At 37.8% G+C, this 23,400-nt stretch overlaps 1 protein-coding gene across 2 annotated transcripts; it reads right to left on the bottom strand.

The window, feature by feature from the left end:
* Nucleotides 1-18: 18 nt before the first annotated feature.
* Nucleotides 19-22,597, bottom strand: zyx (zyxin). 2 transcript variants are annotated; one of them, XM_026284263.1, is made up of 10 exons: nucleotides 22,357-22,597; nucleotides 10,487-10,712; nucleotides 9,418-9,668; nucleotides 6,917-7,012; nucleotides 5,534-6,133; nucleotides 4,695-4,839; nucleotides 3,239-3,408; nucleotides 2,888-3,066; nucleotides 2,084-2,204; nucleotides 19-1,974 (listed from the first exon to the last, which is right to left on the bottom strand). In XM_026284263.1, exons 2-10 carry the CDS (start codon nucleotides 10,704-10,706, stop codon nucleotides 1,861-1,863), a joined length of 1,896 nt encoding a protein of 631 aa, XP_026140048.1. In that variant the 5' UTR covers nucleotides 10,707-10,712; nucleotides 22,357-22,597; the 3' UTR covers nucleotides 19-1,860. The 2 variants fall into 2 exon arrangements, with proteins under 2 accessions (XP_026140048.1, XP_026140047.1); XM_026284262.1 differs by lacking the exon at nucleotides 22,357-22,597 and adding an exon at nucleotides 21,300-21,562.
* Nucleotides 22,598-23,400: the final 803 nt, after the last annotated feature.

Below are 23,400 nucleotides of genomic sequence, written 5' to 3'. Positions count from 1 at the left end.
CCGAGACTGGGAAAGTGCTCCATTTGTCAACTTGATACTTTTATTAGTTCAGAATACAGTACAAATATGGAAGGAAAACAATGATAGCAAAAATAACACGTTTGGCATACTTTCGACAGTAAACATACACACGTTCACATATTAAGAGAGGAATTTAGATGTTCAGTTTGCACAAAACAACAACGGACAAAGTACTGATGAATGGTAAATACATAAAGGCTAAACCATAAGTGTTCAAATGGTCAATGACGGCTTACTGAAATCAGCAGTATTGTGATAACAGCATGGAAATGAGGCAACCGTGCAACATAATGTAAAAAAACACTGTAATAACAATAACTACAAATCATGCATAATGTGTTGGATTTGGTCAAGTCATTTTTATTTTTTTTTTATGATGGCAGCCATCGTTTTATTAGATTATTACATACGAGAATTTCTTGGTTAGTCAAAAGTCAAGATACAACGCCAGGAAGGGAACACGCATTGAGGTGCAAAGATAAATAAAACCTTTCTGAGATACCGGATGTAAATACAGATGCAATTCTCAAAATAATATCAGTGCTACCTTAAAGCCAAAATAAGTGGTGTTAGTGAGAGAGTAGCTGCTATGAAAAACACGACAACACGCGAAACTAAAAAAACTAAACAAATGAACTAAAACGCCAAATGTTGACAGGGAATGCTGACAGTTAAAAATCTAATATTTCAATCTGTTCAGAAACATGCTGGTTTTTCTACAGTAAGTAACACTGTTGTTTTTAAACAAAAATGATCAAACGAACTGTACAGTTTTGTAATGTTGAATGAATTTTGCTATATGTATAACCAAAATGCTCTAGTTAAGTATATTCTGAGGCTTTTGCGTAGATAATACGATCTATTATCCAGATGTTTTCAAAGAAGCTTTAGCTACAATGTCACATTTATGACTTATTATTAAATATAACAGGCTCAGTGACTGATGTGCTTTTCTTTGGAAATACTTATTAATCGTCAAATCGAACCTTCAAGTGTACAATCACTAAATACCTCTGGGAATATGTGGAAAGAAAACCAACTGAACTGACACTGGCTATGATCATCAACGCAAACTTACTCAACTGTATAATCACATGTTTTGTTCAATACGTTTTAGGACAAAACAAATGTGCTTTTTTGAAAAATTTTTGTTCATTTACAAGTGAACGCTTCTAGAAACTAAGCATGCATGACAAATAGATAAATTGCGTTGTTCTTTCGCCTTTCCCTAGCTTGGTTTTTGCTTATTTTACATTTGTCGGGACACATTTCACACAGAGCCCTTCTCATCAACTACAAGGTATGTTTCGGAAAGCCTTATTGAAAGTGCATGGATGGTTGTGGATATACAGAGGTTACATCTCGCCTCAGTAGCTGTGGTACAATTTATGGATGTTTGGAGTTTTTCTCAAGGCATGCTGGGAGTCGTACAGCTCGCTGAACTGAGACGGCAGTGCAGTACATTACCTCTGCACTGAGTCAGCCACTACAGTAAAAATTCAAGCCTAAAAATCATTTCTCTAACACTTTACATATCAATCTAGGGGTAAAAATTGTGTTGCATTTAACATTCAACAGGGAGGCACTAACACTGTGCTCGCACACATCAAGCCCTAGCAGAAAAAAGCCAGGGCAAAGAGGGCAAGCTGTTAACCGAACTCTGAATAAGGCCATTCAGAGAAAGCAGCAGAACTTTGTTGAGGATAGGCGAAACATGAGGAGACTGAGAATGTGAGACAGAAGAGAGAAGTACAACACTCACAAACACATACTGAAAATTCATTGTCAACGCTGAGCCAATTATGTGTTTTCAATTTGGTTTGCGGCAAGTTTCACCAATCAGTGTTTGGCCTGCTTGGCACGCTGGGTATGACACTTCATGCACAGAATTCTGCCATCCAACGGATAGCAGCCATCAGCGTCTGCCTCTATGGAAAGAGGACGAGTGCAGTCCTGCAATGAAAGGGAGTCGACATTTTTTATTTGACATTTTTAAACATGATTCCTCTATTCTGTGGCTGGAACAAATAGGTAAAGATAACAAACGGAAGTGTCTTTGCACCTCACAGCGGTAGCACTTCAGGTGGAAGTTCTTCTCTAAGGCAACCACCCTGAGAGTCTCCTCACTTCCAGGGTCGGGAATGATCGGCTCATTGCAGCTCACGCAAAGAGGAGAGAAACGGCTGAGGGAGAGAACAAGGAGAGAAGGTAAGATATAGAAAACATCGGTTTTAATATTATATAACATTTTAAATGGGTGTTTATTCAACTTCATGCACTTTTATGAACCAAGTGTTAATTTTTTCCTATTCTAAATTTTGTGCTCTATGAAAGTCACATTAATTTTTTTTGTTTACAAATTTAGTTTTTTATTTTAAAATGGCTCTTTTGCTAGTTAAAATTTCAGTCTTAATATATGATAATCCATCATTAAAATGACATCAGAAATCATTCAGTGGAAATGAAAATGATTTTCTACTACTTTTTATACAAATTGCATAATTTCCACCACACTAAACATTTCGCTATCATAAAATGCTAAAAAAAAAATATCTAATGAGATATGTCAAGAAATGGTAATGTGAACTGAACAATTTTGTGCATCACTTCCAATCAAGGTGTAAGTCAACTACACAAGAAAATTGAAAATACCAATGTAACTGTCTATTTAGGATACACGAACATCTAATTAAGACATAGACATTCCCAAAACATATAAAAAGTCATTTCCACGAGAAAATGAATACCAAATTAAATAAAAAGACTTTGAAATCTCTCTGATTTGTTCATAACTTTGATGACTGATTAGATGGGATAATCAGTTCAGTTGCTCTAGTAGTGTATAACTGAGCTGTGATTGGCTCACCGATGGTAATCTTTGACACAGTAGGGGTTGTTATCATCATCGGTGATGAATGGAGCGCCCTCCAGGGTGCAGCCGCAGGTAGTGCAGAGGAAACAGTGGGCATGGAAACACTGGCCCACCGCTTTCAGCACACGATCTTTGATCCGCTCCCCACAGCGAGAACACACACACAGAGAATTCTGGAAACACACACGAAGACAGACAGTAAGAAAAACAATGCCACGTTTTTATGAACAAAATGGGTGAACAATGTCAGAAAACGTAACGTGAACAAAGTATGCCACGTGGATAACAAGTTTTTCTGATTCCAAAAAAATGTAAACCACGAAGATGTAATTCCACATGTCTCACCGTGTAGCAGTCCTCACACTGAGGCGTCCCGTCCCGGTCGTAGAACTGCATGCCCTGCAGGGGGCGCTGACAGGTCACGCAGCAGAAACAGTGCGAGTGGAAGAGTTGATCCATCGCTCTTACTGCTGGCTGAGATCTAGACAGAGCCTCTCCACAGTTACCACACACCTCTGAATGGAAAAATATGTTCATAATATTAGAGATATTTATGAGGTGAACAAAGATTAATGATAGTAGTATTAAAACAGATGGCGTTCCAACTAGGTGACAGGAGAGGTCACTGTTGTGTTCTAACAGCTAGGAATCACTAATTCTCCCAAAGACCCACATTAAAAAGATTCTTGACCAATCCTACTTTTTGCAGTCCACCACATAAACAGCAAAAGTTGCGTTACAGAAGTAGAAAACCCATTCATTTTCTCCACAGAGGAACTGATTTTTAACAATTAAAAATGTTGTTTAAAAAAAAAAACAGTCGTAAATCAATGACGTTTGGTTTTTGGTTAAAGCCGTCAGGCTGCATTATTTTAACTTAGTTTTTAAATAGTCACGTATAACACTGGTGAAAAACGTCATTATCTAGGATCTTGCAAAAACAAAATCTCCACTAATCAGTGGAGAATCAGAATCACAAGGAAATCCTCCCCCAAAAAATAAATAAAAAAATACACTGTCCATAGTCTGAAAGTGACTCAAAACTAGACTAGACTGAAAAAAAGAAGACATTTTCAGAATATGTTTTAGGTTCCAACATAAAACACGATTTGAAAACAAGGTGAAAAACACTTTTGAATTGTAATTCTTGGATGAAGTAGCTCTTTCAACACAAATTTCTCATTTCTACAGGACATTTTGTGGTGTTTGTCTGACTGCACGACAGCGGCCAAGGGGGCGGGGCTTATCAAAGGGTCATAGCAACAAACTGGGCAACAAAGAACTAAGTCAATCTATAAACAAGAAAATACCAGGCTTAAAATAAACTTACAAACACGGAACATAAATACACTGATCAAATCAAAAACTGATCAAAAAGTATCTTTAGCTTGAACCTGCACACATCTAAGCTACCAAGAAAAACAAACCCTCGATACTGACAAAGACAGAGTGAGATCATTACAACACTCATCCAGAGAGATCCAGACACGGGAGAGATGAAGCGCTGTGCTGTTTAGACACTGATAATAGAGTAATAAACTGAGATTGAGAAGCTATATCAAGCTGAACACCTACATAAACTGATAAAGAGCGAGGGAGACGGAGAAAGAGAAAGAGACATCTGGCACCATCGCACAGTCAGTGTTTATCACAGCTCGTCTGCGGCGTGTTAAACAAGAGCCACATGGACGTCTATGAATGAGGCTTAAATTAACATCCAAACCAGGAACTCACTGAAATTAGGATGAAATCTTAATGGTGTGGGTGTGTACACAAGGTGGAGCTGATAGTATTAGTGCACCTGTAGCTGGAGAGGCGATCACAGGAGGATGCTTGTCCATGTCTTTGATAAAGTCCTTGGTCATTTTCTCCAGCTCTTCTACTTCCCTCATAGTGAGAGGAGCTCCACCAGGACCTGAACCTGAACCTGAACCTGAACCAGACACCTGAAACAGAAATCAGTGCATTCAAACATTGTTTTCATAGATCATTTCAGTTATAGATTTGCAAACTTTATATCTTTTAAGTATCCTTAAAAGCATATTTTATGTTCACCAAGTCTGCATTTTCTTGATCAAAAACACAGCAATATTTTGCAATATTATTATAATTTAAAATAAGTTTCTATTTGAATATATTTTAAAATATAAAATGGACAAGCTGAATTTTCACCATCATTACTTCAAGTCTTCAGTGTCAAATGATTCTTCAGAAATCGCCGATTTTGAAGTCAAGAAGGATTTCTTATTACAGTCTATGGATTTATTTTTAAGATTCTATGATAACAAGAAAGACAAAATTAATTTGAAATAGAAACCTTGCACTTTCGATCATTTTTAATTTAATTTTTAACAATTCAAAATCTAACCAATAACTTCTTTGCATATTAAATGTATAGTCGTTTATTTTATGGTTCTCTTTAATCATTTACACTGCAAAGTCAGTTCTGCATCAATTCTTATTCCCAATCATGTGCAATGATTGTCATGAAACCAAAATGTAAGACATATCTAACACAGCATTTTATTCACCAAACTAAAGCCTAAACTTAACTTTATTTTCCACAGTTCTTTTGACTTTGTTACCTCACCTTATCTAATTTATATAACTGCATCAAATAACAATCTGAAGCACACCCACCTTCGGGGGAACAGTCTTTCCTGCTGGTCTGTTGAATGACGAGACGGGTGATGTCTTGGGTGCAGCAGGAGAAGGCGGAGCAAAGCTTTGCTGACAGCCAGTGGGAGATTTTTCAGAGTGATTGAAAGTAGGTGCAGGGGTGGGAATATTCGCTGGTGGAGGAACGGGGGCAGGAGGGGCGGCAGGTGGAGGTGGTGGGAAAGAGCTTTGGGGAGGGGTTTTAACGGCGTGGTTAAACCCTCTTGCTCCTCCAGTAGGCGCAGGACTAACGGTTTTGGATCCAAAATTTGAATTCAGTTGACTGGGAGGGAAGTTGGTCTTTGGAGCCACAGCTGGGCCTTTAGGAAATGACTGCACGGGGGCAGGGGCAGGGGCAGGGGCAGGGGCAGGGGCAGGGGCAGGGGCAGGGGCAGGGGCAGGGGCAGATGCTGTGTTCTGATTGGCCGGTCGTGTTCGGGCACGTAGCTCCTCAGCCCAAGGTGCAGGGGGAGGACGATCCTGCAGCTCAGGAGGGGGCAGAAAGGAGAGGGTGGGTTTAGGAGCGGTCGGTGGAGGCGCTGCAGGCTTCGGCGCTGGTGCTGATGAAAACTGGCTAGGCAACTGAGCAAACAAACACAAACAGATATACATCACACATCTGATGGGGAAAAAGGAAGGTAAAAGTCTTACAAAATTTCTAAATTGTTGCGTCAAAATGTTGCAAGATTAAGATTGTGAAAAATAATTGTTCCTCCATTATCCAGTTATGGACATGGAAAATTGAAACAAAATGCTTAGTGTAAATCATTTTTATTTCTTAATTTGTGAAAATAGTATAATGGGATTAATCATATGCAAATTTATTTTAGATCAAAAATATTTTCGCAACAAATGTATTTATTTACATTTTTTTTTTTTTTTTACATTGATTCATTTTAAATGTAGATTTATTTTAGTAAATATTACAATATTTAGAATTTGTATTATATATTTCAACTTTTTTGGTCATTGGCCTCTTTGCTCTTTAAATACGGACATCAGCCATAAACCTTTCCATGCAAGTTGACCCCTGCCAAAAATGTATTTATTTTTATTTATTTTTTAACTCATAATAAAATTGACTCACACTCACCCTATGCTAGAGAGTCACTTGGACCATTTTTATATTGTGTAATATTTCATCACTGTATACTTCCATTGTATGTGAAAGAGCAGCATGAACATTCTACTAAACATCTCTTTTTATGTTCTACTAAAGAAAAATAGGTCATACAGGTATGAAGTGACATGAGGGTGAGTAAATGATACAGAATTGTAATTTTAAGGTTTAAAAAATTAAAGAAAAATAGCTGAACCCTGAAGGTTAAGGTTTACAACATCAGAGGTCAAAGGCTCTGCAGTTACCTTTGGACTGAAAGGTCTGCTCGTCTCCATTTCTGATAACATATCGGTCAAAGTGCCCAGCTGCCTGTCAAAACTGGTCTGTTTCTCAAACACCCTCTATGGAGAACAAAACAAGAGACAATGTAAGAGAGAATTTGGGAGACTAGATGCAGGAGAAGTCAGAGAGGACGTGGTTTAGGAGAGAATGACAAGAAAGGGTGACTCAGCCATGAAACAGATCTAGTGTCAAAAAGAGAACAAGAGTATATAAAATATGAGGCAATAAAAGGGTGGAAAAAAGTACAAAGCAATAAAACAAGGAATTTGTGAAACAGAAAATGATCGGGTCAGAGATAAAAAATAAAATAAAACCAATCCAGAGAATATTAAATGAGCAAAGATCAGATATAAATAAGGACGCTGTTTGAGAAGTGTTTTTAGATTATATTTAATGCCTAGTTCAAGTCATTTGATCAAATTATATGTGAAAATAAAAGGGCAGAATATGCGTGTGAATCCAAAATGAGAGGGATGACGCTCTTAGAAATTTGAGAAAGACACAAACAAATTACAGTCTTGCTCGGAGAAAACCACGGCACTGTACAATCACCACACAATGTTCAAAGAAAAAAATATGCACCTTCTATGACAAATAACTTTACTGCTTGACAGTTGAAATGAAAGAGTCATCACAACTCACAAGCCTTAAAACTGAGTAAACGTTCAGGATCAGGCACTGTGGTCAGCTACTCCAACAGCAACCGACGAGTTAGACTGACGTCTTTGGTCATTCATAGCAACTTGTACTGTTTACTGCATCAATTTCATCAATTACGGCATTAAACCTGTGTGTTTGTAATTAATTCACCAAGATATCAACCTTCAAACTGTCCTCTATCCATAATATTGCTTTCTCCAGTGAAAGTTTTTATGTCTGAATCAGCAGAGAAATATGCACAAGCACCATTTACAAGCTAAAACAGTCCAAAGCTGTTCTAAACAAGTATGCTGATGCATTTTGATGTGAGAGGACGATGTGATGTTGATGTGAGCTTTATTATGATCACAGACTGCAATTTCAGCCAGAAACAACAGTTTAAAATTAAAACACCAACTTTTTTCCTTATAAGCATGCAGCTTTTTACTTCACAAGCCATTGACTGATCAGATGTAGTCATGTGGATTATTCATGGATTATTGTGATGTTTTACTTGAACTCTCATTCTGACGGCACCCATTCACTGCAGAGGACCCACTGGTGAGTCATGTAATGTTGAATCTGTAAAAATCTGTTCTGATGAAGAAACAAACACATCTGCATCTCGGATGGCCTTAGGGTGAACATATTTTCTGCGAATTTTCGCCTCTGGGTAAACTAGAAATTAACCAGTCATTTAAGCAACCAGTCAGCGAGCTTTGTGCATCTGTAAAATCTTATGGAAAGAAAATGTTTCCCAAAAATGTTTTAGACTGGAGTTTTACTGTTCTTTTAGCAGCGACAGCAGGTCTGTTTGATTGAACAAGGCCCTGTGAGAGTGATGATGTACCCCAATTACATCGCACTCACCACAATAACACATCCATAAATAGAGCCAGGGCTTATATGGACATGTCAGCAGGCAGCATGCATAACCGTGTCTCACAGGATAGCAGAGTTTACTGCAGCAAACTGCTCAATTAAAACTTCCTTTCTTCATTTACAAACAGAGTTATCAGAATTACATAAGACTATGTAAAATGCACTAGTTTGAAGGCCATCTCAGGCCATAATGAGTAATGCACCAAAATGTTGATAAACAAAATGGTTTTGGTTGGACGAAATCTTTGGCTAAAACATGAAGTTTAATCAGTGCTTCTCCGAATCTTCTTCTTCCTTTGGCTATAGCAGGTAGGGGCTGGGTTCACAATACTGATTTCTCTGCTTTGTTACTTTTGATATGAAAAAGTCTCACCTACAAATCTTGTCAGTTTTATGACAAAATTCTAACTATAAATGAATATATTTTGGTGCTCTTTATTGCGGCTTGATAGATGAAGCCACCTCAATTCAAATGAAGTGGCAACACACCTTTTCTACAAGTTATAGCACCAAATTAACATGAATTGACAGAATATATGTTGAAAGAAACATTACAACTTATTTACATGTATCATGTCTTACGTAATAGCTCAATCAGTATTTCAACAATGGAAAAATGTCAATAAAACAGCTTGTAAACAATGTGTCACATAACGTTATATTTCATAATCAAAATCAAAAGTGCTTTGAGTGCCCATTTAGCCAAATACTGCACTACCTTACAAAATGTAATTGGATTTTTATTTAACCTGTTAATGATGTCTTTATTATTTATAGTTTATCTGAATAAAGCTGTCATGGAAGAATATTTTTTTTTTAAACTTAAATAATTTCAACCATAAAGAAAGGGGAATATATAAAGTTTGAAAACGATGTAGGGGCAAGAAAAGACTTGTAAAGATTAAAATCAAGTTGAGATGAAATCAGGCGTTTTGTAACCTACCTGAGAGCTGACGCCTGCACCGGTCTCAGGGAGAGGAGGAGGAGGAGGTGGTGGGGGTGGAGGGAAGGAGGCAGGAGGTGCAGAGGTTAATTCCTCGGGAGGTGCAGGGAGGTTCAGGTCTTCTGCAACAGGGGGCGGGGCTGGGAACGCAGGAGGAGGGGCATCAGATGCAGGGAGTGTGATTTGGCATTCTGGAGGAGGGGCTGGAAGCTCTGCATCATCCAGTGGTGGAGGAGGAGGGGGCGGGAAGTCTAATGGACAGAAGCAGTGAATTTGATTACACTCGCACCAGTGACCACCACCTCATACAATAACAAGACAATCCCTTTCTGCATTGTTCATTCAGCTCTACACAAAGCATGATACATACTGCACGCACATTAGCATACACTATTGCTTCCCTCACCTATCAGAAAACAATCATTTAGATTATTAGCGCTGGTATTTGACGGACAATACTGATAATGAATATAAGGCCGACATAAGATAAAAAAAGGCTATTTCAATCCTTCAAGTCATAGTTGGTTGTTTATACGCTTTTAACACTTGGCTCAAAAGTGAATATTTTAACAGTCATGTCTGAAAATGCACACATGTTGTAATTCTGGTGAGGAGAGAATTACTCCAACTGCGCAATCTGTTGCTCATAAATCTGTCTGCAAAGATAAACAAAGCTTAATTCTCAAAAACATGTAGGGTTAGCTTTCTTAAAAGCACCTCACATTCAATGTATAATAAAGGATCAACAAACTATTGCTACTAATACCATAATGAACAGTTTAGTGTATTTTTTTATTATTACTTCTGAATCAAAGCATATTCATATTTGAAATCAATGTCATGTGGTGAGAAAATTAATCATGAAAACATTAAACAGGAAATGATATCAGAGAGATTTACTGTACTTAATGTGTAAATATATAGATTTTATTTTATTGTTACACTACATGACATTTTGAGATGTTAAAATAAACCTTTTTTGAAAATGTTACAAAAGTTGTCCTAATTAACATAAAACATATTTATACAAAAGAGCACATTGATAAAAAAACATTTTTTATTGTCTTACCCTCGCAAAGAGTTGAAGGGGGCGGGGGCATCTCTCCAACTCGTCCAATAACACCAGTGCTTACAAACGATGACGGCTGTGATGGGGCCATCTGTCCTTTGGGGCGTGGTGGAGCGACAGACGCAAACTTTTTGGGTTGGTTGTAGAAAGAAGGGGCAGTCATTTTGAGGGAGACAGAGGAAGTGACCATAATAGGCTTGCCAGTGCTAGAGTCAGCCATCTTGATCTGAAAATGACAACATGACAATGAAGGGTTACATTTTAGACAACTTTTTCAGCACAGTTAATGCCCAAATGCATAGTTTGGATTTACAACATATGGAAAATAATTAAGTACGTGGTCTGTAGTTTTGGTGCATGAAACGGTTTTGCTCCTGCGGAATTGGTTCTCAAGAGAGCCACGCACCTGTATGTAGGTTAGTCAACCATCTGGGTTAAATCTGAACATGTGCCTTTGAAACACCCTGAACACGAGCAGGAAATTCCTTTCATGATAGAATGGCTGGTATATGTGTATCAAACGGTGCTGAAGATGTGGTGAGCATCTGACTTCACAGTAATTGCAGGGAAGTAAATAAATCAAGGTAAACAATGCTGTTCCCAGATTCGTCATAACTAAAGTTCCTTTTTTAAACTTAAACCAACGTGAACAAGTTAGAACAAACAGTTCAGAGTCCAACAAGAAGGAAACATGTCTGAAAAACGTTGTGTACTCAAACACAAGTACTTTGCATAACTTGGGTGAGGTTTAACAAGGAAATCCTTAACCAAACTTCTGGAAAAATGATTTTCATGAATTAGATGCCAAGCATTTCACTTCTCATTTTGTGAATCTCAGGTACTTTCATGATGTCTATATTTATGTTGACTTGTTTCATATCCACACTTTGTTTAACTTGGTTTCATATCCAGAGAGGAAAGTCTCACTCTCAGAATTCGGCTTCACAATAAAGGTTCACATAACACTTTTTTTTGTGTCCTTTGATGTCCATTTATTGGCCTAATCTTATTAAAATATGAGTGGTTTAGACTTTCTGCTTGCTCCTGCGTCTTTAAGAAATTACATCTTCATATGTTAAATGAACAATACAATTTTAACCGCCCATACTTCAAACAACAGCCGCTCTGCATAATCTGTTCATGCTCAGACTTAAATTAACATGGGCCTTGTCAAATAAACCTTGTCCACTTATTTGTACTATTAGGACAAGGGCTGCGTGATTAATCGCGATTGTCGTTCCCATTTTTTCATTAACCCTTAGGGGACTAAGCCCTTTTTGGTCCGTTTTCTCTATTTTTACATTTCGGCTTATAAACCATATGTAATGAGGATGGACCACCATGTATTTGGTATCAATGGATTCAGAAGACCCTAAGCTACCATAAGCATGCATGCAATATGTCTATAAAGGAAGTATGAGTGAAAAATTGTACAATATACTAGAGAATTTCAAAGACGAAAATGAGATTTTTGTCATTTATTACTGAAAATCCTACCTCACACAACAATAGTTAAAAGTTTTTGACCCAAAAATATATTTTTCAAACTCTTTGCTTGACAGAAATGGGTTAATGTTCAATCAAATGTGTAAAGATCAATTAAATAATTAACTTTTTTAAAAAACAGTCCTAGGCGTTTTTTTTATTTTTGGGACTAAGCCCTTTTTGGTCTGTTTTCTCTATTTTTATATTTGGGCTTATAAATCATATGTAAAGGAGATGAAACACCCTGTGTTTGGTATCTATGGATTCAGAAGACCCTAAGCTACCATAAGCATGCATGCAATATGTTTATATAAAGGAAGTATGAGTGAAAAATTTTACAATAAACTAGAGAATTTCAAAAACGAAAATTAGATTTTTGTCATTTATTACTGAAAAACACACAATATAGAACAGTTTTTGAACAAAGAAAATATATTTTTTTTAAACTCTTTGCTTGACAGAAATGTGTTATTGTTTAATCAAATGTGTAAAGAACAATTAAATAATTAACTTTTTTTAAAAACAGTCCTAGGCATGCCAGTGAGCAAAGCAAGGCCTCTCCAGGCCTTTCCAGTAATTGTTCCAGAGCTTGTTCTGCCGTAAATCTTTTACTGCTTGCCATTTTGATAAAACAATTGTGTAATAATGCTGTATCTCTCTCGAATTGATCTCTTTGTGCTCGCTAACACACTTTCTGCTATCTCCACGTGATGCTGATTCTCCGATCGCTCGAATTTAGCTCTTTGTGCTCGCTAATACTCCGATCGCTCTCTGTAACACTCCGATCGCGTTCTGCTTTCTCCACCCTGATGCTGATTCTCTGAACGCTTATTGATTACATGTCTTTTACTTTAGTCCAGCCAGCTTTTACAAGGCTACAGCAGAGCTACAGAGTCCTCTGAATCGCTAGAAGACATAACCTTCCTCTGATTGGGTTAGAAAAAGACTCCTCCCAGCGGCAATTTTTCCATTGGCTGTTGCGTGTTGAATCTGCCTAGCACAATCTTTTTCATTGGCCTGTTTACGCAGTGGTATTGCGCAATAAGGGAAGTGTTTAATATACAAACTGGACACCGCTGTTTTCAGCGGAATCTGAGGAAGACGGCAAAAAAACCTGCATCTCTCTAGCATTAATAGTTTTTGAGATAACTACACATTTGTAAAAGTATGCCATTTTGGGCGGTACCGCCTAATCCGTCCCCAGAGGGTTAAAGCCAGTTCTGTGATTAGTAATAAATCTCCATCACCTGCTTTCAGATGGAGCAGCATTTACCACACAAAGGCGTTGTTCTCTGACAAGCTATGCAAAATCACATTCATAATCACAGATGATATAATCGAAGGATTATGAAATTGACGAAATCGTTTGCAATAATGACAACGGATTCATATCTTCTCATTGAACAGGCACTGTGAAGTAAATGCTGCTCCATCTTAGAGCACAAGAAAATACCACATTTAATAATGTTTTTACTCCAAACTCACTTCATAACGTCAGTCGAGTGTTTGTATTTGTATTTGTATTCAGCTGCAGGAAAGCCATTTCCTGGATTTCTTCTTTGGGACATATTTGGATTTTCATCACAAGAGCTCCCTCTGGCCTTTGGATGAACATTTCCTGCTGATCACAGAACTGTGCTTCAAATGAAAGATACGCATGACAATCGTAGCTTCTGCCTAATTGCAATTTATTGCCTTCGCGATTTAATTTCGATTACTTGTGCAGCCCTAATTAGGATGCATCAGAAGGATGTGCAGAGTAGAAGGTGCTACACAAAACCAGTAATAACACAAGCTTTCACGTTTTACTTCATTAATTCATCAAGTGTTTAGGTACCGGATACTGAACTTTATCTGGGATACCAGATAAAAAAAAATGCTAGATGAAAGTACAAAAATGCACATAAATTCAAAAAAGTTGCATAAAAAAAATTATAAAAAAAAAACTTATGCGCTCAGCTCAGTAGGATACATTTCTTATCCAGTAAGGAAACATGCATAAACTATAATGGAAACAATTTAGCAGAGTGAATTCCTTAATGGGAATGCGCATGAAACTGAACCAACCAACAGAACGAAAAGCTTATTTTGTCATTCTAAAATACTTGAGCAAAGTCTCGTCAGAGTACTTCATTAGAATTAACTCCCAGAACTGTGTTCCTAAACAGCAGGCTCTGAAAATAAGATAACATGACCGCGATTCGTTTGTGCACTCCATGGTTCGTAGTTTATTGTAAACAAAGAATATTATATACAGTGCCTTCTCCTACTGCAGCAAATTTACTTTTTCTTCATGATATTTAGCGCAAGTTAATCAGGAAGTGACAATTTTGTTCTCTTCGACTGACTGGATGGAAACCGTGCTTTATGCAATATTTCAATTTTGTGCACAAGTTTAATTCAGAATTTTGGATGAAAACATAGCTATTGAAGAGCTTCAGAGGATTCCATTTGCAATGCTGTTTTTGAAGCGTTCTGCTTCGTAGCCAAACATGTCTGTTGACATGTCTGTTGATCATGTGAACACAATGGCCTGCATTGGCTTCTGTTTCATAAGATGCTTTAAAAGGAATTACATGTTTTGAGCTTTGACAATACTGTATGTTTTCATAGTACAAGGCACCCTTTCATGCCAAAAGATAAAGGAGAAATATTATTTGTCTTTAAATTGGTGTACTTACAGAACACAGATGGTCAAAAGCACAGTAAAAAGATACAAAAGTCCACTAGTTGGTGGATATAATTTCTGTTTTGATTGTGTGCGCACTCAAGCAAGCTCTCCAAACCGAGGTTATCGGGGCTGAAGTCATACCATGACTTTCCCATTGCGAGGCCTTGGGGTACCATCAACTGAGCCTCAACAAGAAACAGTTAAAGTGCTTGAGACATGTGGATGTGATATACCACAGAAGTGCTCTCATGGCATGAGCTATGTGCAAATATTTACCTCAAGCATGTTTGCCATTAAAAACGACGGCATTACCTCATTCCCCTTTTCCTCCTCCTGCTTGTGCCACTGAGCCAAGTCTCATTTGACCCTATGACTACTCATTACTTTTTTCCCTCTATAGTTCTCGTAATACAGCCAGTGAACCATATCAAAGACTCATGCTTCGAAAGTATGAATTACGGATGAAGGCAAACACTTTAAAGACATCGGTTGCAGCATGTACTGTCCTAGTCAATTATCGTTCTACTTCAACCCACTGCTGCCTTCCAAGGCAGATGATGTGTACAAGGATTCCATGACTAAAGAACATCTTTTAGTTATACTAATTGGAGCCACATTTTTGTTATTCTATCCTGACTGCCTTGTTGTGACCTGCCAAATCATGCTATTCTAGGTCAGGTAGGAAAGAAACATGCAGTCCACTTTCATTCTCATCGTTTCAGTTCAGCATCTCAGAAGAACTGACACCTTCTCATCTGAAATGTGCCCTGTAGTAAATTAGCAAGAAGAACAGAGTCAAACATTCAAATGGACTCATCCAGTTTGAAAATGTTCGGTAAAAATTAGGAGAACTAGTTTTCAATTTTTTTTTAATGCCAAGGAATGATGATCCTGTAATGATCCTCGTACAGTATTTCTGAGTCTACACACTGTACAAACAGAAAATTATTAGGCATTGTCATTTTGTTTATAAAATTATGTAAATTGTAAAGAATATATTATATCCTGATTTTAATAAATTAAAACTAATTTAATATTAACAAAAACATTAACAAAAATATTACTACCTACTACAGCTACTACCAATACCAATAATTATTATTATAACAATTATTACTACTACTACAACAAAAAAATTACTTTAAAACTAGTGCTTTCAAATTGATTAATCACATCCAAAATGAACGTTTGTTTTTACATAATATACATGATGTGTGTACTGTATGTATGTTTATATATGAGCCCAAACTAACCAAACTAAGGGGTAAATGCACCAGGTTCCAAAACAACAGGCCAGGTGTGATATATATTAAGTGTGTTAAACCAATGTCATTCATTTTCCAAATATAAGCAACAGGTTAACCAGAACGTTTTCTTCCAAACCTTTACTCTTATAAAAGAAGAATATTTATTAGATACCCTAATCTTAATTTTTGTTAATGCTCTGTGTGTTTTGTTTGAATATCAGATATTTGAATCTCAAGACTTTTCAAATAAAGAAGAAAAAACTTTGGAAAAAACACGCAACACATATCGTCCTTATCATCACACAATCTGTCCAATGAGAATATAGTGTTTCGTCATCAAGGCTAACTAGAATGCATAACTTTTGTCAGGCTGCAGGCGGTCTTTGCGGCGCTGCATGAAGTCGAACAAGCCTATTGTTTCTGTCACATGCTTGAGGTATTCAATCGAACACAACGCACTGGACAGCTGACCAATCAGAGCACACTGCGCTTTTCAGAACGATGAGCTTTGTAAAAATCAATGCATTTCAGAAAGGCAGAGAGGAGCAACAATAATGTTCAGTATTTGGAAAAATAATTTTCTGAACCTTAAACGGCATTGCATTACACCAAATAATATTCTTTTAAACAATGTCACATGACCCCTTTGAGAAGTATATGTAATATACACTTTACAGAAAACTGCAGGGAGACCTCTTCTCCAAATCTTTTCTATTGTTGATAGGTGCTTCTCATTACAAGTGTGGGACGATGTTTGGTGCATATTCCATTCCAAAATGCATGTTATAGGTCCTAAACTCAGATCATATGCAGAGTTTGAGTTTGTGGTGGAGCATTTAATGCAACATTGCTCTATAGTTTAATTTCGGATTCATTTGCAGACCTTGTTTAAACTGCAAATTCAGATTAAAAGCCACTGTAAAATAGCTGATATATGCACATCTGTGATCATACATCAACTGAATGCTACATTACGGAGCCATGCTGCACTATAGCAACCATAAACTCTTCACACTTCATTGTGCCAAACAAACACCAATTAACTGCAAGCTCCTCCTCACCTTGGTTTGTTTCAATTTGTTTCAACTCAATTTGTCACATGTGTAAATATTGGTTAGCACGCAGTTCAGTCCACTGACAGCCATATAATTATTCACCAGCAAATATTTATTTTCTCAAGGTTAGTAATTATGAATCATTAAGCAAGTCAGTCCCACACGAAACTACAACCACAAACTCCAGCCCATTTCATGTTCTGTCCTGAAAAGAAGAGCTCCAGCTCACATGAATATTCCCAAATGTCTGAGGTAAAGATCCCTTCTGCCCTACCTTCAAGACTTATGACTCATGATTTAAGACAATCTTGTAACTGTGGTCCACCAAACCATCTCCAAATCTGAGAAGCTTGAAATGGATTCTGCATAACCATGACTGCAAGCACAGTTTAAGGCCAAAAAAAGAGAGGTTTAAGACTATTTTTAGTCCTGAGAGCTGAGTGTGCACTGTGCAGTGAGAGTCAGTCGCATGTAAAGTGCAAATTCTTCAACTTTTCGCCTCTGGTTAAGTTTAATAATGCAGAAGTGCATATTCTGATGAAATATTCACACAGGACAGAAAACAAGCCATAAACCCTGAGGTCCAAAAAGATTATTTTTTCTCATCATGGCCTCCATCTCCAGATCAATACAAGCTTGCGGGTACCTACAATGAACTTGAAAAATATGATCCAGTGAGCCGTTTCCAGTAAGCGATCATCAGAGCGGACGTGACAGCAGTGCTCAAAGCAAACAGCAATGACTTACTCTTGTGAGTGTCATCTGCCGCAAAATGGAAAGGATGACCACATCCTTAAATCTGAGTTCCCTTTAGCTAAGCGCACCATAGAGAACGGGAGACCCACAAGTTAGCCACATCTCCTGTTAGCTTTGGCGCTGCTACAACAACCTATTCAGCGTTCCTTGACAACCAACATGAGTTAATGGAATGATTCATTCTGGCCAATGGGTACCTTTAGTTCAAATGAAGGACGGTCAAAGCACTAAACATGTCTACTGTAATTTACACTAAAAATTATTGTAAAAATTCTTTTCAACACAGTGGTAACTAGGGCTGTACGATATTGGGAAAAAATTACATTGCGATATATTATTTTTCTGTGATATATATTGCGATATAAAATCCAATCTAATTTTTTTCTTACAAACAAAAATGGGGTGAGCACACTTACATCCTCATTTTAAATGATTTAAACATCGACACCATCGTGTCAATTGATTAATATGCACGAGGGAGAGAGAGCAAGACAGCGCTCGTGTTGTTTGAAGATGGTGAGCTTGCGGCTGGGGCTCGCTCGCTCGCGTTCTCTCTCTCTCGTGCACGCATGCTCTCTCTCGCTCTCCACGAATCACATTCGTCAAGGGCCGGGGAGCAGCTGGCCCGTACAGTTAATGAATAACGGATCAACTACGACAGCCTACATCGCACATCCTGCGCTGTGACTATCGTCGATTCGTACATCGTGATATCGATGCTTAAACGACACATCGTGCAGCCCTAGTGGTAACATATATTTACATACATTTTTTGTAAAAATAATTATAAAATTAGATTAAAAATGGTATGGTAATTATAGTTATCTATATAGTTACAGTTTTACGTTCTGAAGGGTCCTTAAGGATGTCTCTGAAGAAACTAAATGGTCAAATAAAAAGCACATCCTAATATTCATGATATGACCTTATTTTATCTCACCTTCAAAACCACTGGGAACATATTGTGAATTCACAGCTCTAACTAAGAGCAGCGCAGGATGTTGTCTGCTTGTTGAGGTCACCAGCTGCCAGTTTTGGCTGCTGTGTTTGGTCTCCATGGGTACAGTAACGGTTTGGCTGCACCGCTAGACTCTCTGATAATGTGAAGAAGACTATACATTACTGAGAGGACATCCATCACATGCAAAACAACAGTCTAACTTTAACGCAATGCAGTTCAAACCAGACAAAACACTACCCAGGGAAAACACTCTGTGACTTTCATTACCCACTATAAGATTTGAAAGAACCAGCACCTTCTCACAGTGTGTGTGTGTGTGTGTGTGTGTCACAGAAAGAGAAACAGCTGCAATATGAAGATTCCAGTGGCCTTACGCATGTCTGCATTTCATCACTTGATCAGAATGACTATGTGATATAGGGAGTCTGGCTCTTTTTTGGGTTAAATGAGACAACGCAGCTGATCTGGCTACACAAAGCCCCTTTACGCAGCCTTGATGGATACTGCGGCCTGTAAACGTTACCCTCAGAGGGAAACTTGGGAACTAGAGGATCAGTGCATGAGACGAGCAAATTCTTCAACATTCTGTTCACCACACTGGAGACAGAAGAAATAAATAACAAGGCATGTTGAAACTGCAGTGAGTAATGTTCTACTGTGAATGCCGGTGGCCAGAAAGCTTTTCAATTAGTTGCTTTGGATAAAACTGTCAGCTAAATGCATGAATGTAAATAAGAAGTCTAACACATCAACCGTAGACCCAAACAAATGTCTCATCGTTCCTCTCTGGCTGGGAACTGACAGTAATTTTCTGCATTGCAGTTTTCTGGCTTCCTCTACAGATGATTTCATCTCTTCTCCATCAAGTCGCTGAGTAGCTGCAACTAACACAGTATGTAGATAAGTGTTCACGGCTAAATTAAGACTAATTTGGATAGCACACTGGTCCTGGTTAGTTACAACTTACAACTTACAGTCTGTTTCGAAAGATAACGTCAGCTATGACATACTGAACATGAACAATCATTCGTATGGCAATGCTCGTCTACAATGACTAATATTCGACTCATTTCCTTTCCTCAATCCAGTTTAAACACGTACAAAGACACTCTGCTGGAACTTGGTACAGTGACAACTCCAGAAGCAGCGGGGTTCTATTATTTTGAGGCGACTGTGGTGAAAAGTGTACGGCACACCCACGCTCTGTCTGAGGTGTGTTTGGCTCGCATATAAGGATCGCACAATGTTATCATATGTGTGTGTGTGTGTGTGTGTGTGTGGGTGTGGGGGGTATAACTGGGTCATTAAGTGGATAATTAGGTCATAAAGTGTGTCGGTAGAATTCCGTGCTTGTTGCTTGATTTCTGTGGAAAATAAAATGTATTCTTGACATGAAAATATTTTATACAGTGTTGTAAAAAAACACACAAGAAATAACTTTCTTGGTACTCAAAAAAGAAAAGAAAAAAGAAAAGAAAAAAAAGAAATAAAATGGAAAATTTCATGTGAGAGCGAAAGATATCATCCCTCGCAGAATTCGCAATGGACCAACATTGACTACACGGACCAACAGGAAGCTGCTTTGCATCATCCAAATCCACATACCTGCTTGTTAAGAACTGTTTTCATTTGTTTTTTTTTTGGAGGGTAGTGAACTGTTCCATTAATCTGACTTTTCAATGATGTGCCTGTTATGCTCATCCAATCAGAGTTCAATCCATCTGTTTTTCAATGAAATTATTAAGTGGCTGCTCTAGGCTTCTTATTATTACAAACAAGTTGTTGCACTGAACATTAATTTTTTTTATTTATAAAGCAAAAGTAAAAAAAAACTAAATAAGTAAATAGAATTGGAGGCACCATGTTATTATAGTCTGCGCTGATATACCTTTCATTCCAGGCCGAGGGCCTCATTCAGCGCATATTCTTATTGAACTGGAAAATCCTAAACCACACTGGCGTCGCCCAAAGGCCAGTTAACCCCATTGTCATCTTTAGGGACTTCACCCAGACAAATCCTGCGTTCACTCATCACACCAATCTCGCCACAAATACTGAATTAACCTAACGAGTAATAGCGCGAGAACTTTGTGTAGCGGTTCCTGGTGTTCTCTTATCAGCCGCTAGAACAGCACGAGCTAAAACAAGCTGCTTTTTCACCTTATATGGATATCTGACTGGAAGCCCAGGAACAAGACAGATAAAGCTTCCATTGAAAATAACACAAATTATGGAGATAGTCACACTTGACAAACTCCCGCCACGAATCTTTAGGTGTAGCCTACGCATTTATAAATAAGATTGCATTTGGTTGACATATGCGTGCGCCCCACCCCTCACATCACAATCATGGCTAACGTTATTTCACACAGAACATTTCAGTCATGACAATATTTACAATGCAACTATGAAACATTACCAGAGTTAAAATACGTTTCGAGTCAAAAACCACACAAACAAAATCTAATTTATCATGTCACACAATCATATGTCACTACTATAACTGTGTAAGTTAGTGCTAAACTACTGTGAATGCATGCAATGTTTGCGGTTTTGATGCAAATACAGATAGCATGCATCTGTGACGAACCATAAATTAAGCTACATATTATTGAAAAGGTGAAACAAAGGCACTTACAGTTCGTTTTCCTCTGGAAAGGTGCAGTTGTGCCAAAAAACAGTAACGTTACAGCTTCTCTAATGCAGTCTCCGCGTCTATTTTTAATCCCTACAGTTTAATGAATAAATTTCCCTCTTTATTGTGTATCTTTTCTGAATTTGAATCGCTTTATGGCGCGGTGTTGGCATTAGGCATTGTTCTGTTAATTCTAAGAAGCTCTGGTGGGGATGATCATCAGCGAATCTGATCTGCCCACATGAACTTTTTCTTAATGTACCGACTCTTGACACACTTCCGGTTCACGCTTCCGCATTCTCCTGACCGCTGGAGGTGGGACAAAACCGGTGGCCAATGAGAACTAAACTGATGGTAAGAGATCAGCACATTTTTGGCTTCAGATTTTAAAGTTTTATGCGTTTAAATCACTTTTTGCCTCCTTTAATACACAGTTAGTGAACAACTCTGAATGATCAGATGTGAAAAATGAATTTTGGGGGAGATATTACATGTACTGTATCTTCTCAGTTATAAAATAGCATCCCTAATAGAAATAAAATAACGAAAGGACATTTTACTGGCAAAGTATTTCACAAAAAGTAAATAATAATAAAAAAAAGATATAATGTATAATAAAAAAATAGATATAATGTTTAAAACCATGATCAAAACGTTTTTAAAAATATGAAAATATTTTAATTTTAAAATATATTTGCCGAACATTTATGGGCACTTTTTGATTGTCAGACCTGGAATGTGCATTTCTATATTCTCAAAAAAATTATAGGACCAGCTGTATAAAAGTAATATATGTGGTTTATTGGTTACATATAATATACATATAAAACATATTTAATATCGGAAATTCCTTAAACTCTCCAATTTACTTGGAATAACGCTGATTAAAGTTTAATTAAGTTTAATTGCAAATACTATTTGCTTCTTTTATTTATATTTTTTTTTTTTACGCTGTTCAATGGTTACTTCACTTGTAAGGCAAAAAAGCCATTAGACAGTGATTAAATAAAGAGGTCAAACGATCAGCACTGTTGTTGTACTGAAAATATCTTGGACTTACCTGTTAGACTGTCTCCTTCGCCTTCCCTTCTTGTATCTCTCTGTAGGCCTGTAAAAGTATTTGATTTCGAAGATAACTTTTTCCTGCAGTCTCTACTCCTGTTTCTTTCAGATGCACAGCTTTTGGACCTCCCCCTACATGTCTTAAAGGAATGACACCATCCCTCCGTCCAAACAAGTTCTCTCTCGTTTGTCTTTCGCACAGGTCATGCGTATTACAAACCAAACACCTCTCTCTTTCTCTCTCTCTCTCTCCCTCCGTTTCGCCCCCTTTGGATTCTTTAAACATTCTTCATTCTATGACATCAACCCTGCCTGCCTTTCCTTGTAAGGGCAGAGTGGGTGAGCAAGTGATTGAGAAAGAGAGCCAAAGAGAGGGAGGGAAAGTGGGAAAGATAAAGGAGGTCGGGGTTTATTAGATACAGACACACGGAATGGTTGGCAAGACACAGAGGGAAAGAGACAAGAACACGCAGTGCTCAGTGAGACGATCAAACTGACACAAAACCTGGAGCCTCACTCAAAAACAACACTTCTAAAGTCAAGTTAGTTTTAATAGTCGTGGTCAACCTCTATTTTGCTGCACACACTACTTTCCACAGCCGGTTCCAGTTTAATTCAAAGCAAACAGGGTCACCCGAAAGGCATTAAAGGGATAGTCCACATAATATCATTAATGTTCAATCATTATTTATATAACCAAATGACAGTCCAAACCCATATGACTGATTTTCTTCCACACACACACACACACACACACACACACACACACACACACACACACACACACACACACACACACACACACACGCACACACACACACACACACACACACACACACACACACACACACACACACGCACACAAAATGTGGCTGCTCTATTCCTTTCAATGAAAGTGAATGGGGATTAGAGGCTGTCGAGTTCCAAGAGGTACAAAAAGCACCATAAAGAATCAGAATAGAAGTCTGTACAATATGTGCACTATACTGTACATTCACAGCTGTCTGAAGCCGTGTGTACTTAATTATATTAAATGTGCACT

Source organism: Carassius auratus, chromosome 16 (genome assembly GCF_003368295.1).
Source record: "Carassius auratus strain Wakin chromosome 16, ASM336829v1, whole genome shotgun sequence".
Classification (NCBI taxonomy): Eukaryota; Metazoa; Chordata; class Actinopteri; order Cypriniformes; family Cyprinidae; genus Carassius; species Carassius auratus.
The sequence above is the reverse complement of the archived record's forward strand: the minus strand, read 5'-3'. Positions and strand labels throughout refer to the sequence as shown.